The 15,954-nt window shown below is 40.3% G+C and overlaps 1 protein-coding gene across 2 annotated transcripts in view; it reads left to right on the top strand.

Annotated features, from left to right (window-relative positions):
* Positions 1-7,212: 7,212 nt before the first annotated feature.
* CPED1 (cadherin like and PC-esterase domain containing 1) overlaps positions 7,213-15,954 on the top strand; it is a 262,654-nt gene continuing 253,912 nt past the window's right edge. The window contains exon 1 of one of the 2 annotated variants that reach the window (XM_032870574.1): positions 7,213-7,941. In XM_032870574.1, coding sequence (XP_032726465.1) covers positions 7,693-7,941 — 249 coding nt within the window. In that variant the 5' untranslated portion in view covers positions 7,213-7,692. The remainder of the gene's footprint in view (positions 7,942-15,954) is intronic. The other variant, XM_032870566.1, reaches the window with a different exon arrangement.

The following is a 15,954-nucleotide window of genomic DNA, read 5'->3' as shown; positions in this document are numbered from 1 at the left end:
TGTCTGATACACTTGGGTTGTGAGAGGTGAGACAGTCTCTGTAGACATTGCAGTGTTGTCCTTCAACTCATATTTTTAAAAGAGATCTTTACTGGATGGGTTTTAAGAGAAAATGAATACCTCAGACGCATTTATTTTTGTGATTTTACAAACGTTGAGCACCTAGATGTTGAGAACACGCGGATGCGGAGGAAGGTACTCGGGTGTGGGTCTGGGAAGGACGAGGATGTTAACAAGTAATTGCGGTGCGCGGGAGGATGGTGTGATGGGCGGATGCACAAAGCCCTGCGAGGACACGGGGAGACTTCACAGAGGAGATTTCCTGTGAACTGCTTCCTAAAGACACACAGAGTAGGGAAGGTTTTTCAAGGCAAGAGACTGTTCAAGGGCCACGTACACTGTGGTAACTGACAAGTACTCTGGAATGGGTGGACGTCCAGTAGGGAGAGGGCAGTTCAGCGAATATAGCCAGAAACCTGAGCGAGAGTCTAAACACGAGCATTTCACGCTGCATCATAGAACTGCTTGTTGATGAGAGCAGTGGTGGCCTTGGCGTATTGTTGGCTAAATACATTCTGATAATTTTTACAGTTTAATGAAACTGTAGCACTTTTCTTATTTCAATGTAGGGATGACACAAGTAGTCTTTAACTTGGAAATTGCTAAAAAAAAAAAAATTCTAAATTTAAGGTGAATCTTTTCTCCTAGTTTTCAAAACTACGGATTAGAATTGCGAGTGAAGGTTTTTCGTTTTCCTTATTTAGATGATAAGATCTACATTACCCAGACTGTAATTTCTGACCCAAGATCTTAATATTCCTGATTTGATTCTGCTATAGAGAAATAAAGCTTAAAGTGATATAAACATGAACTGACTTCAGAATTGTTTTTTGTTTTTTTTGATCGAAGTTTAACATAAAGAAGATGTATACCCCTTTTTGGCCATTTCCATTTTAAAGTAGTAAGTATATATACTTCATAAGTCAATAAATAGTAAATTATTAGGCATTATTATAATTTGTATTAGGCATTATTACAATTTTGTAAATTATAAAATATTTATTAATAAATTACAATTTTTATTTGAAAAAAATTAGCAGTTTCTTAATAAATCCTTCAGGGCCATATAATCCAGAACCACATTTTACTTTCGTTGCTAATAGCAGAAGAGACCATAAAAGAATATTACAATCATCCATTTCTCCCCTGCTTATTAAAAACTCAGAAGCCAATGTGGGAAATGAGGGTAGGGAATGTATACGCTTGTGTATGTGTTGCTTATTCCCATTCCCCATTTCTGCTTACCTTCTGCTTACCTATATTAATGAGTAAGAGTAGTTTTTCTAGAAGGGTGGGGGGAGAAAAGAAAAGTAGTTTTACTTAGGAAAGTGTATAACTGCTAGTCTTTAATGGTGAGCTAGTTTAAAACATTCACAAGTTTAACATCAGTCATAAGGAAAAACAGTGGTCATATTTGAATTTTTTTGCATTGTAGAATCTAATCCAGTAGAGGGACCCTCCATGCTAATATATTAAAATAAGAACAACTGTAATAGGTACTAAGTACTTTAGAAAGCTGCCTAGGTTAAATGTAATACAGGAGGCCAGCCAGATATATTTCTGAATAACCCTTTGAAATAAATATGAGTTAGTTATTTAGAATTTTGCTAATATTTTACCAATTTTACTAATATTATAACTAATATTTTAACTAGCTAGCAGAAAGTTTTAGTATGACCTCTCCCCAGTATTTCTCATTAGAACTTTAAAAAATTTATGTCTGTATCCTTGAAGCACTTGTGTATTTATCTTTAATATGACAAATGGCTATTTTCATGAATGGGTTTCACAAATGTGCCAAACGATGTTTTCATTTTACCAGTGCTTATAGTTTATAAATGTTTGAAAGAGAGTCCAGTTATCTGTTGAAAACAACAACAAAATAAGTTTATATATTAGAGATCATATGGTTTAGATATAGGAGTAATCTTTGAAATTTAAGTGGTATATATATATATATATATATAACCAAAGAGCCATACTGTATCAAAGAATGTGTCCTTCCTACTCAGCAAGATCAGCTAGATTACCAGCCTTCATCGGAGTGGTAAGATAAAATGTCCCTCCCTTCTATCCCCTAACAAACATCTGTCTTTTAGATAGTAAATTTGATGCTGTAAAATTTTCAAAATATCTTTCACTTTCTGAAAATATGAATGGATGATTGAATTATAATTACATTTAAAAAAAACTAAATTATGTAACTATCTTGTGACAATTTTTTGAATGTATTATGGTTTCCGCAGGTTTACAGAGAAGATATGATATGTTTAATTTAAAAAACATAATTTGATACTATGTTCATGTTTTATAGGATGATAGATTAAAACAGGAATTCTGGCTCCACTCCAAGGTGTGAATTTGGCTCTAAAAAAGTAAAACAAATAGTGTAATTCGTTGGATTAAATGTTTGCCAGTCCACCTGTGTGCTCACTGATTGAAGTGATTTTTTCTTTTTCTTTCTTTTCTTTCTTTCCTTCCTTCCTCCCTCCTCTTCTCTCCCTTCCTCCCTCTTCTCTTCCTCCCTCCCTCCTCTTCTCTTCTTCCCTCCTCCCCCTTTCTTTCTTCCTCTCCTCCCCTCCCCTCCCTTCTCCTCTCCTCTCTTCTCCTCTCCTCTCCTTTCCTTTCCATCTCTCTCTTTCTCCCCCTCCTTCTTCCTTCCCTCCTAACCTCCTGCCTCCTGCCCTCCCTTCTTTCCTCCCTCCCTCCTTTCCTCCCTCCTTTCCTTCCTTCCTTCCCTTAGACTGTGTGCATTAATATGGGTATGTATACATGGATGTATACATATATCTCCATATATGAATATATAGTCTTTTAAGAGGATGCATATCTTAAAAGCAAATCTGAGAGACTTAAATTATATGGGCAAAGTTGTATTTATTTGAAAGCGTGGTATAATTACACATTCAGGAAGTGGTTAAAATCCCAGTGTCATTGCCACAAGCTGCACAGGTAACACAATTCTTACTTAAGTAACAATCAGGCAGCCACATATAAAAATTATGCAGTAACTATTCTTTGATTAAATTTCAGTTTTCCAACCTTAGTCATATAGTCATTTTCTACTGGATGCTGCTTTGTCGTGCAGGGCTGCCGTGGGCCCTGTGGGATGTCAGCAGCCTCACTGGCATCTACTTACGAGATGCCAGTAGCATCCCCCTGGGCCCGCAAGCTGTGACAACTAAAAATGTCTTTAGACATTGCTACATGTCTCCTGGGGGACAAAATTGCCCCTGCTGTGTTGCATGTTACCAAGATTTGAAATATTTCCTGTGGGAAAAATGGAAATAGTATGGAAGCTGTTTAAATCTATTATGTATAAACCTCCACAAATAGGAATTTTTAAATCACTTGCCAGGAGACACTGCTAGATGCTGTAAGGATATGGTGATGAGTAAAATAGTTTCTGTTACATAGCAGTTCATATTGTAAAAAGATACAAGTATACTAGTCACTAAAATACAGTAAAGAATTTGATAAAAGTCATCTTGGTTCTAGTGCATGCAAATTCAAAGTGCTTATACAGAAAGTTGTGAAAAATAAGTAAAGCAACCAGTTGAGAACTGTGGAGAGCTGGAGACTTAGGTCCCATTTAAAAAAGGAAGCGCCAAGTGTCATCCTATGGAATCTTCAGGTAATCTGCATGCTCAGAAATGCTGGGCTAGTGGGCAATTTAAAATGAGAAGCATCTGGGTGCCTGGGTGGCTCAGTGGGTTAAAGCCTCTGCCTTCGGCTCAGGTTATGGTCTCAGGGTCCTGGGATCGGGCCCCACATCGGGCTTTCTGCTCAGCGGGGAACCTGCTTCCCCCTCTCTATCTGCCTGCCTCTCTGCCTACTTGTGATCTCTCTCTGTCAAAATAAATAAATAAAATTTAAAACTAAAATAAAATGAAAAGCATCTAGTTCAGAGGATGTGTTCTATCTGGACTGTTGATTCATCTAGAAACTCGAGTCTAGTTTGAAAAATAGAATACATTTTCAAAATACCTTCTTCAGCTTCTTCAAAATACCTTCTTCTTTCACCCTCTCCCTTCACCGCACACTCCATACCAAAAACCCAAAATGAAACATACATGTGATAGAAGAGAGGTTTGAGGAGGAAGACTGTTCTGTTTTGTCTGCCCTTGAAATGAGAAAACTCTAAAAGGCCTGTCACTCTATTGTCCCAGGCCAATGCTGCTTAAATACAGATTCTTGAGTACTGACATGATCAAGGAGAAGGGTACTTTATGAAATTACTTCCACAAAGCACTCGGTCTGAAACCCTGCCAGAACCCATAGGGCTGTATTCCTACAGCATGTCACCCTCCCACCCCTCTCACTGGCACAGCTTCCTCTATCTTCATTGTTCCCTGTTCTGACGCCTTCGGACTCTAACACATGCTCCTACTTAGCCTTCCATCACAACTGGGCCACGAATACCCACTACTTGTTTTCTCCACCTACTGCTCACGCTCATCCCACTCTTGCTCTCTTTCTCCCAAACCAGCATCTGCCACCAACCTCCATCTCACAGAACAGAGGAAAGAGAACATACTAAACGCTCGTGTTCGCTTTTGGGCTTCTGGATTCCAAGAGGTCCAGTATTTGATAATTATCTGTTTTTGTGTCTGACACCACTCCAGACTGAGCTCGACCTCAGCATCGAAAACATAACAGGCATGCATTGAGCATGCATTCTTCCAATACCTGTCCACAGAATGATTGGGTGTTTTCCGTACATTACATCATCTAGCATGCCAACAACACTTCAAAGAAGGCCTAAGTGCCCTCTTTCCACAGATCACTCACTTAAAGACAGTTAAGACGCTGCACCATGCTACTACCCAGACTGGGTATCCGAGGTTGTCTGTGACCCCCTTGGGCTATTTGGTGTTATTTCCTGCTGTATCTTCTTTTCCACCTTTTCCTTCACCTTTCCACTCTCCCTCTTCTCACTTCAGCAGATATCCTTTATGTATGTATGTATGTATGTATGTACTACCATCCTCTCCCACACCGTCAGACTTGGTGTTTGAAACAGAAAATTGGGTTTTTCAAGCCGCCGGTATCATTTCTAGAACATCAATTTTCCACTTTCTTTCTGATCCCTGTTGAAGTCTAGTTATAAAATCATCTATGCTGTTGTCTCGTTTCCCAGCCCAAAGGCACTATGATTTTAGCATCTTGATTTATGTTTTCTTTCATATCTTGTACTCAACAACTTAACGATATATAAAAATGGCCCTCCAGATTCCTCAAACTCTTTCACACTTTTTGCCTTAATAGAAATGCATGTCCATTACTTTTCTCCTAGTAAAGAACTTTATCTCATTCAATCTCAACACAGGAACACTTGCGATTTAAAGATCTCATAATTCCTAGTATCTCTCAAATCACATCGCATAAACTAAAAATATACCTTCCAACACTATTGTTTGGCCATTTTTCTTAAAACTCTCTTGGCTTCTAAAATCAAGTGACACTTCATTTTTTTTTTAATACGTTTTCATTTGTCATGAGATTGAGGACTCTAAATCTATAAATAAAATAATATTAAACACCCCAGAGGGGTATATATGCAAGAGTTGGGATAAACCTAGCTTTCATGTGAATACTTATTCTGTAAAGCTTTAATTAATTTGTTTTATAGAGGTGTTAAACGAGTTTCTTACAGGTAAGGAACCAGAAATGCCCATTTCTCTAGGTCTATAATAGCAGGGCACCCCTAGGGGGCGCTCCGTCTCACAAAATGTAAGTGTGCATGACCGACGGAAGCGATCCTTTCAGGGGTGTGGGCTCACAGAAGAACCTCAGCCCACAGGAAAGAGGTTGCGTTAGAAACAGGTTACAAAACCTACTTAGGTTCAGAGCTTTTGGAGAATGTCCGCTATGATCCTAAGCCAGTCCTGTGTAGCCAGGTTTCGCAAAGCAGGCGCTGGAAGAAGAGGTGAGCCGCAGGCCCTGGACGGACTGCGCTTCGCCTTGGCTTTCCCTCCGCTGACTCGGCAGAAGTAGATGGAGCTTGCAGAGCTGCCCTACTAGGAGCGTCCTCGTGGCGGTGTGCAGAGCGTTAGGTTGAGTGGAACTGTGGACAAAGCCCGCTGCGTATCCCTTTCCGCAGAGCAAAATTACCCGCTACTCTCCACTCACTACAGGAGCGAAGAATCAGGCAATTAGCCTCTGAAAGGCTTGGCCATTAGCCCGGCAAAGGAGCCGCCAGTGATAGGAGTTAGGTACCACCGCCGCAGAAAGACGACTTGCAGTTAGCCCGGTGCACACTCGGGCTTTCAAGGTCTGGGGTCCAGGCGATACTCGAGACCCTTTTATCCCCCACAAGAGTGACCCCCATGCCGTCGAGAAAAGATCCTTCCAGTTCCTGCGCGGAGTTCGCGTCCGTCTCACCCTCGACCTTTGCCGTCGTTTGACGAAGGACTATTTGTTTTTCCGATGCCGTGAGAAGGGAAAGAGAGGACCCAGGGCGTCAAACATCCAACGTGTATTTAAAATTCTGCAGCTCGGGGGGTACGCAAGGCGCCTTTCCAGGCCAGGGAGAGGCGCGGCTCCCAGGCTGGGGAAGCCCACCGTGTCTCCCCGCGGGGGAGCTGCGCGGGCGCTTCCGCGGCCCCGGGACTCCGCGCCGTCGGCCGTAGCCCCGCCCCGCCCCGCCGGCCCGTGCGGCCGCGCTCCCCGGGGCCCCGCTGGCGACCGAGAGAGCAGCGGCGCGGGGGGGGGGCGGTGTGCCTGCGGCCCGGCGTGCGCGTCGGGGGGGTGGGGGTGGGGATGAACTGGAGTCACACGACTGGCTGTTTCCTTCCGAGTGCTCTTGGCCGGCAGTCCAGGAGGGGATGATCATGGAAACTTTTTTTTTTTTTTTTTTTTTTTTTTGGCTAAAACGATGAAAACTGAGAAAGTACATAGAACTTTGAACTTGACGCGCAATGAGACTAATACAAGCCAAACCCTAACAGTCACCGTGTCCCATCACACCCGCATTCCCTTTTGATGCTAAAAGCCGAGAATGCTTACGGGACAGTGGCCGCGTAACAGTGGTGGAGGGGACGCCGCGGAGAAACGCGAAAGGCTGCGAGCCGGGCTGCTCTGAGCCTGGAGGAGCCGTGAGGCACCGCGGAGGCAGCTAGCCGGCACCCCGCGGGCCAGCAGGCGCTTTCCTTTTAGTCTGTTGCGCTCTTCAGCGCTGTTTCCAGGCTCCAGATTTACTCTGGGGGTGTTTTCTTTTTTTCTTTTTTCTTTTTCCTGTGAAGTTTTTGCTGTGAGTTTAAGGATGTTTTGGAAATAAGGCATTGCCGGAAGCAACAGTCTGGCAGCCTGGGGTACGCTCAGGTTGTTAGTTACAACTATTATTATTTGGATTTTTTGTTTGTTTTTTGTTTTGTTTTGTTTTGTTTTGTTTAACCCGGGCCAGCCACTTTTCACTGTCATCCATGGAAGGGATCTTAATAACCGCCTCAGACTTTGGGGACCTATGACTCTTTGGCATGAACCCTTCGGAAAGTTCTTCAGCGGGGATGGAGCGATCTTGATTTCAATTGTGGGAAGAGAAGGCTGATCTGTACTTTTCATGCTGACAAAAAATAGCTGCTATGACTTCTCCGGCAACGTGGACAGGGGCCAAGTGAAGCTGAACTGGTCATGGTCTGTCGTCCAGTGTTCCCTTGTCGCCGGCGATTTTGTCCCCGGCCCTTCTTGGTGGGCTTGGTGGTGGCAGTCTGTCTCTTCTACCAGACCCTGACCCTCCGAGGGACGAGGAAGCTCACAGCCGCTGTCCCTGGGGCTGCCACGAACACACCCCCGGAAACCCGGGCAAGCAGATGCAAGAAGGGATTCTCCCCCGACAGTCAGTGCTTCCTTCTCTCCGGTAATGCCCAGGATATCAGAAAGGTAAGATGGTCACAAGCTTAACCTTGACATTTTCTGTAAAGATAGCAGTCTGCCTCTCTCTGTCCTTTCTGTAAAACTAAAATTAACTTCCATGAGGTCTGAAAGGGATCCAGAGTACACAACGGCCCAGAGAGACCTTATGACAGTGAGACACATGCTAGCTTCAGCTTCCTATATTTACTTCCAGAAAGTCCTGGCCATTATTCTGTCTCTTAGAATTTCACTTCCCCTTCAGCTGAATGAACTAGACAATTGGGAGTTGGTGGGAGTATATGAATTCTTTATAAAGTTTTAGGATTCTGAGAGGTGAGGATTTACAGTTCAGGAACGTAAATCAAAGACTCATAAAATTTGATCAACATTGAGTGTTTCCTTAAGGTAATCAGTTTGAGTGCCCAGACCATTCCAAACTCAAAGGTATTCCAGAATGCCATTCTATAATTGATTAAATCGATTTTTCATTGGTGAGCAGATTTTTAAGGCAAACGTATTTATTTCTGAAACATTTAAAGGAATAGTATATTTCCTCAAAAGAATTGACACCAGGCATTTTATTGTTTGTAGAATTGGGAATTATTGGTTATTCTATACTTAAACTGTTCTAATTAACTTTACTAATTGTTGTTGGGTGTCAGAAAAAAACACAAAACACGTAACTCCCCACACACTAGATTTCTGTTTTAATATACCACTCTGCTCATGCCTGTCAGTGAGAGGATGACCTTTAAAATAATCCAGTCTAAAAAAGAAAATGGAAAATGAAAAACACATATGCAGAAATTCATGGCAGCAAAGCCACTGATTTCAGTGCTCCAGCAAGAGGTATAGCAAGATAATTTAGGAAGCTGTAGGTACTATCTCATACCTGCTGTAGATTTGGGTAGATCCTATGACTGTGGTTATGTTTGGAGCAGAATTTCCTATTGAAATTCTAATGCCTCCATCCTACTACCATCTTGTTTCAAGAACTCCTTTATGTATTTCCTTTCAGACTCATAACCCTGTAAGATAGGTAGGGTGCGCACGCTCGCCATCGTTGCACAGGTAAGGTGGCTGTCAGAGATGTGTAGGCAAACCACAGGGCGAGCAGGATGACCTGGTACACCCACCTGGTTCCTACCACAGTACTGGGGCTGAAATCAAAGTTAAGGTCAAGGCTCTGATAGCAATTGGTGAAAGCATAACTGTAAGAACTTATTGAAATATGATATAATAGGTTAGAACAAAAAAATTTTTTTTTAACTTTTGAGTGACTTAGTTTATCAACAATGTCAAAAAACATGACAAAGAAGAGCAGATAATATAACTAGAAACACTCCCAGATGAAACTCTAACTACGAGGGTGAGTCAGTTATTGACTGTTCTAACATCACTGAAGAATCTGTATTTTTTCTTCATTTGAACTAGCATTAATTTTTATTTGCATTTTTAATACATCAAATTTCTAATGGGTGTGAACTGTGACTTGTAAAGTCACTTCTTGTTGTTTTCCCCCCCAATATTAATCAATACAGTTTCTTTAAAAATACTTGAAATGGTTTTGCTCTTTTTTTTTTAGATGGTTTTGCTCTTAAGTAAAGAGCAAAAATTGGTGCTAAGAATTTTCAACAAAAAGGTTTTTATTCATTATTATAGCTCTTCTTATTCCCTGCTTGACTTCATGTGACTCCTGCTTTTGCCTGTAACACCGGCATATGTTAACTGTTATTCGTAGGCTGTCACAGAAAATTCCATTTCAGCTTTGGATCTCCAGCTACTTATAAACCATCTGAAACTTATTGGCTGCTTGTGTAAAGCATTTACTCTAGAATTTTCCTCACACACACACACACACAAAAGCCAGTCACATGACTTTTCCCCCCAATTATTCACAATCCTAAATATTTCAATCATAAACAAGATTCTCAATTCACAATTATAATTCATAAGCCCATGGATATAAAAGTAAATTTCCAAACATTTGCCATGTATCTCTATTTTTAACTGACTTGTGTCAGCCATTGGTTTGGAGCCAGTTTCTATTAGAGATAGAAAGGAAACTAGAAAGAATCGTGTGGAAGTTAGTGAAAACCAGATATAACAGTTCTCCTTGTAATACATGTTCAAAAAAAATCAAATAATAATCCAGCTTTAGAGATTAAACATTCTGTAAGATCGCTAAAGTGAAGAAACAGATGTCTTTGGGATCAACGTATGTGGATCATCCTCAAAAAGAGCGACCTTTTGAAGTTCATTCAAGAAAAATCACTGATGGGTGCTTGTGTAGATTTTCCTCAAGACCTAAAATTAGCTTTTATAGAAGAAGCATTGTTTCTGTCTAGAAATTTTAGGTTTGGGTATGACTTTTATTTACAGACCAAAATGTTCATTTTTCTAGGGCTTTCCCTTGCTGATACCCACCCATTTTAAAGTGATTTTTAAAGTTACTTAAAATAACTGATTTTGACCTAAGGTTCATGGATTCCAGGAAGTATTTGGATTTATAAGATGACTACCAAACAGACATCTCACACAAAGTATTGTACATATGTATGTGTGTACATTTGTCTGAGGAAAAATCCCAATGCCCTGCAAGCATTCAGACCAAAGGAAATACTAAGAAACAAAAAAAAAATGCTTAAAAAGCAATGCATTTACACTTTCACTGTTCTTCTAGGAAGTATAAGTTGGGTTTGGATTTATAAATCTGAAAAAGGAAAAAAAAAAATCTTAATGAAAGAATCCACGCAAGGACATTTGGAAAAGTGTTACATTCAGATAAACATTCAGAAACTAAAGTACACTCACAGAGACTTTCTTGGATCATAGTTTTCATACTTTCGTGAATAAGCAGTAACTGTTCCCCAGTGGCTTTGGTTGTGGTTCTTTCTGAGAGAAGACCTTTTTGTCATTTATCAGTCTAGCAACAGAGGGTTCTATAGTAGCAGATAGTTAAAAGTGGGTGACTGTGCCCTTAACACCTTTGCAGCTGGGACTTGGTTCACTGTCTGAAACTGTGTTCAATACAGATTGAGATCATGGTCTAGTATACGCCAACTTTCCACAGTGAGGGAGTACTGTCCCTCTTCTGGCCAGATTTTAATTCTTTTTTCCATTTGAACTTCCCAAAGGCCCTTGCTAAGCCGCTGTACTTTTGTCATTTCTTCAGGGTTTTCTCCCAACCTTAGTTGTCTGAGTTTGGGCTGATAATCTGCCATGTCTTAAAATTATTTCAATTTAATGTGTCAGCTGAAGACAATTCCACTCGTCTTCATTGAAGTAGATCGCTCAGTAGATTTATTTGTTTTCCTGGAATCTAACCCTTAAATATTTCACAACGTAGGAAGCACATTGAATTATAAACAGACACAATGGAAGAAAATATGCCCAATATACATCGTTAGTTTATGTTCCTTTAATGGAAGCTGTACTCTTTGGAGAACACGTTTATACTCACTGTAGCCATGTGTTACTGATTACCTCCTGTTGATGCTCCACTTGGAGAATGAGTAGTTCTTTGTCGCTTGACTCTTCATTCTCCATGTCTTCTGGACTCTCCATTCTCCTTCAGTGACTCTTCTCTGCAACTACACTTCCCAGTATGCGAGCATAATGCAATGCAAATACTCGAATGTTTACATACAAAAATGCTCTATTTAACTTTGTGTCTCCAATAATGCATAATATATTTAACATTTGAAAATTTCTAAAAATTGCTTGTTTAGCCCAGGTATTCTAGAGACAGGACCTGAGCCAAGCACTTAAATGCTAATACCCTATTGGATACTGCAATCCCAGGGATGTAAGAACAGGAGGGGAAGGAATAGGGAGAGCAAAGACAAGTGGGTATGTTTATGAGAGGCATAACCAGGGAGGCTGTATTAAACTCCGCATCTCAGAACAAGCATGGTGGGGAAGTGTCAGGAGGGGCAAGCAAGCTATCTCTTGGTTTTTCCCTTCTTCTGTCTTTCCTAGGTTAGAATTGTCCCATGCTACTTCCACATGGTGTTACCTGGAGTCTTAGGGTGACCACTGGGGAAGCCAGGTTTCAGTGGGTGCAGTCCTGTCAGGGAAAAGGTCGTTCCTCCTTCTCAATCAATATGACCTATAGGAACTCTCAGGTTAGTGGTCATGGTGGTAAAAATGGTGTCCATGGCTTACCACAACCGTGGCTTGAGTAATGTCCAGGAAGGGTATGTGATACAAAGTGATCTGGTGTCTGATACAGTAATTATGCTAATGTTGCTTCCTAAAAGCCACAGAAAATGTTGAAATATGTACTTACTCTTGGAAAATGGCATCACTCCTTAAGTGAAATATTTATAATGATCTCACTGAGACCTCTCCAAATTAAAAAAAAAAAGAAAATGCTCACTTCATCTTTACCCTTTGTCTTCCTAATTCAGTGCATTCTTTCATTTTCTTCATTCCTTCAGTGACTATCTATAAAGCAGTTTGTGCCAGACACTATACTAGTCACTGGTGACACAGAAGAGATGGATAAGTAGTTAAATAAATGCTAGGAAATCCATAACTTTAATAGAGCACTTTGAAAGATGAGCAGGAGTTAGAAGGGATAGAGAAAAAGAAATGTTTTACAAACAGAAAATGCCACACGTGAAAAGAAGAAATTAAATGGCCTGATAGATTTGGAAGATTCAAAGTATTGTATGTGTGGAGGGTATGTGTATTTGTGTGTGTGCATGTGTGTGTGAAATGTGTTGGGGGGAGCACAGCAGGAAGGCAAATAAATGAGGCAGAAAATTCAGCAGGGTCTAGATGTGGAAATGTGGGCAAGTTAGGGAGTCTGGATTCTATCCTGAAGGCAACAGGGAACCCCTGAAGAGTGGTAAGCGAAAGTGGCATAAGTAGATTTATGTTGTCGAGAACATTCCAGAACACATATTGCAGAATGGACTGGAGGGATCAGAACTGGAGGTAGGAGATCCAGTTGCAAGACTGTTTCCCAATGCCTCTTCTTTGCCAAATCTTACTTTCCTCTTGTGTTCTTGAACACCTCTTTTCAACCTTTTCCAGAACTGGTTCCAGAGTTACTCTCTCTTAGTTACTATACTGCCATTTCAGACCTTTCCATTGGACCATGCCTTTTGTCAGTAAACATACTCATAACTCATAACATACTCATAAGGCTAACAATAAGCTTTCATTGTACCTGGCAATCCACTTCACCCAATGTGCCCTCCTCTCTCCTTTCTCTCAGAGAAGCTTTGGATTCACTTCCCAGCCACCCCTACCCATCCCTTCTCCTTTTCATTTAGACTCATATCAGTGAGTCCGTGGCAATCAGATAAATGATTATTTTCAGTCCACATCCTTCTTCTCTGAAGCATCTTACATTATTGGTTAACAACTCTTTCTTGAAATTTTCAGTTCAGTGACAGAATGGGATTATTTTCTGATCTCTATGGATAACTAGTGGTGTCCTTTAACGGTACATTTCCTCTGATGCTAAAAGTAGACACTGCCAAATTTAGTGTATTGGGCCTTCAGTTGGCTGTTTTATAATTTCCCCTGGTGATTATATCAACTTTGTCTACCATTAATTTTTCAACCTGCAAGATAACCTATCACATAGATTTCTAGCTTGGATCCCACTCTTGAACCCACCATGTGCATCTTTAATTTCCTGCTATCTTTTATTGAGGAGTGGTAAGAACTGTGAAAACCCAGATGTTTTTCTTTCAAAATTTTCATGCCCAGGGGTGCCTGGGTGGCTCAGTGGGTTTTATATTTTGTGTTGGTTACCGCAATTAAAATTTTTAAAAAGGTAACAATTAAAAAGAGAAAAAAGAGGAACCTGAAAAAAGCTGTGGCCTTTCTAATTTGGAAATGACAGGCCTATAGATTATTCAGAATCATTTGTTTCAACCAAACTCAACTTGTATGTTGTTTCCCTGTCCTCCATTTCCCTGACCCCTGGCCTATTCCTAGATGCCCTCTTTGTGGTTTATATAGTGCCTCTAGACATGCTGTTCCTTTTTTAGTTCTGACTTCTGACTTCTGATTTCTCTCTGAGACTACATGTACATTTGTCCCTTTATTATTCTAAGTAATTTTAGTTACTATCACCTTAGAACAAGCCTCTATGACTGGTATAAGTGGGTTTTTTCCAAGTCCCCCAAATGAACCTAGATAATAACTAATTAATATTCCAAATTTTAGAGTTTACCATTACAATCTAATGCTTTGTCCTCATTGCTACTAACCTAGACTATTTTCAGTCGCCTAACTAGTTCCCTTTCAATCTACTGCACATTCTAAGCTATCTACGTATAACTCCTATAGCATCTCTCCTAAATAGCCTTCAATAGTTGTTATACTGAACCCATTAAATTGAATAGAATCCATCCCTCTCATGCCTAGTATGTTCCAACATACTTTTCTGGTCTTAGGTCCCACTTTTCCTTATTTGTAATCTGTAAGCAAGCCATTCCCTTGTTTCCAAATGCCACCATCTCTGCCTTTGCCTGGAGTCCCCTCCAGCAAGTCTGTCCTAATCTATACCTCTAGACATCTTCACAAACATTCTTAAAGCATTCTGGAACCTGGAATTTTACCTCCCCTTCATGTCAGGCCTTATCTCCATGACTTGATGTGTGCTTGAGCATCCCTAGTAAAATTTATTTTCATTATAATTATTTAGAAACGAAGAAACATGAGAATGTAGAACTGGAAACAAGTTGGAGATCATTAGGTTCAAGATCTATATTCTATAAGTGAGAAAAATGAAGCTCAGCCCACGGAAAGGAAGTGCCTCTCAGAGTAACAAATGGAGTTGATAACGATAAGATTAGACTAAGACCTGTATTTTTCTAGCTGTCTCTATTCTATTTCCCAACTATCTCCATTTTTTCCCATATATTCCATTCTATTTCCATATGCTATCTCCATTCTATTTTCATTTACTATCTCCAGTCTATTTCCATACACTCTCCATTCTATTTCTATATACCATATCCATTCTATTTCCATATACCCTCCATTCTATTTCTATATACTATCTACATTCTATCTCCATATATTATATCCATATTCTATATCCATTCTATTTCCATTTACTATCTCCAGTCTATTTCTATATACTCTATCTATTTTATTTCCATTTACTGTCTCCATTCTATTTCCATTTACTATATCCATTCTATTTCCATATATTTTATTCTATTTTCATGTGCTCTCCATTCTATTCCCATATACTCTATCCATTCATTGGCATTATGGGTTGAATTGTGCTCCCCTCAAAAAAGATACATTGAAATCCTAACTCCAGAACCTCAGAATATGACCTTATTCAGAAAGATGTTTGTCAGAGATATAAATAGTCAATATGAGGTCACATTGGAGTATCATGGGCCCCTAATTCCATATGACTGATATTATAAGAAAAGAGTCAAACAAAGACAGAGACACCCGGGAAGCATGCCATGTAATGATGAAGACAGAGAATGGAGTATGTAGCTATAAGTCAAGGAAACCTGAAGATTGCTGGCAAACTACCAGAAGCGAGAAAGAGGCAAGGAAGAAGTCCCCTACAGTTTTCAGAGGGAGCGCTGCTGGCACCTTGTGTTCAGGTACCTAACCTCCAGAATTATGAGACAATACATTTCTGTGATTTTAAGCCACACTTTTGTGGTACTTTGCTATGGCAGCCTGAGGAAACTAATAAAATTGGGGAGGCAGAGTAGTTCAGCACATGAGCTCTGGAGTCAAATTAATAGCACTTGTTACCTTACTACCTTGGGCACATTTCTTGATCTCTTCAGGATTTCATTTTCTCACCTCAAAAGGGATATATTATCACCTACCTTACAAGGCTAACATGAGGCTTAAATGAGATAAATCTTGTGATGCACTTAAAGTGTCTGACACACAGAAAGTGTTCAGTAAATATTAACTATTATATAATTTCCTTGAGGATTTGCTCATCCTCGTAGTCCCTACAGACCCTAACATTTGGCCTTCACAAAGTAGGCAAGCAGTAAATAATTGCTTCAGTGAACATGGGTCCTGGGG

Source organism: Lontra canadensis, unplaced genomic scaffold (assembly GCF_010015895.1).
Source record: "Lontra canadensis isolate GAN:19392208 unplaced genomic scaffold, GSC_riverotter_1.0 scaffold2, whole genome shotgun sequence".
Lineage (NCBI taxonomy): Eukaryota > Metazoa > Chordata > Mammalia > Carnivora > Mustelidae > Lontra > Lontra canadensis.
This window is presented reverse-complemented; position numbering and strand designations above follow the sequence as displayed.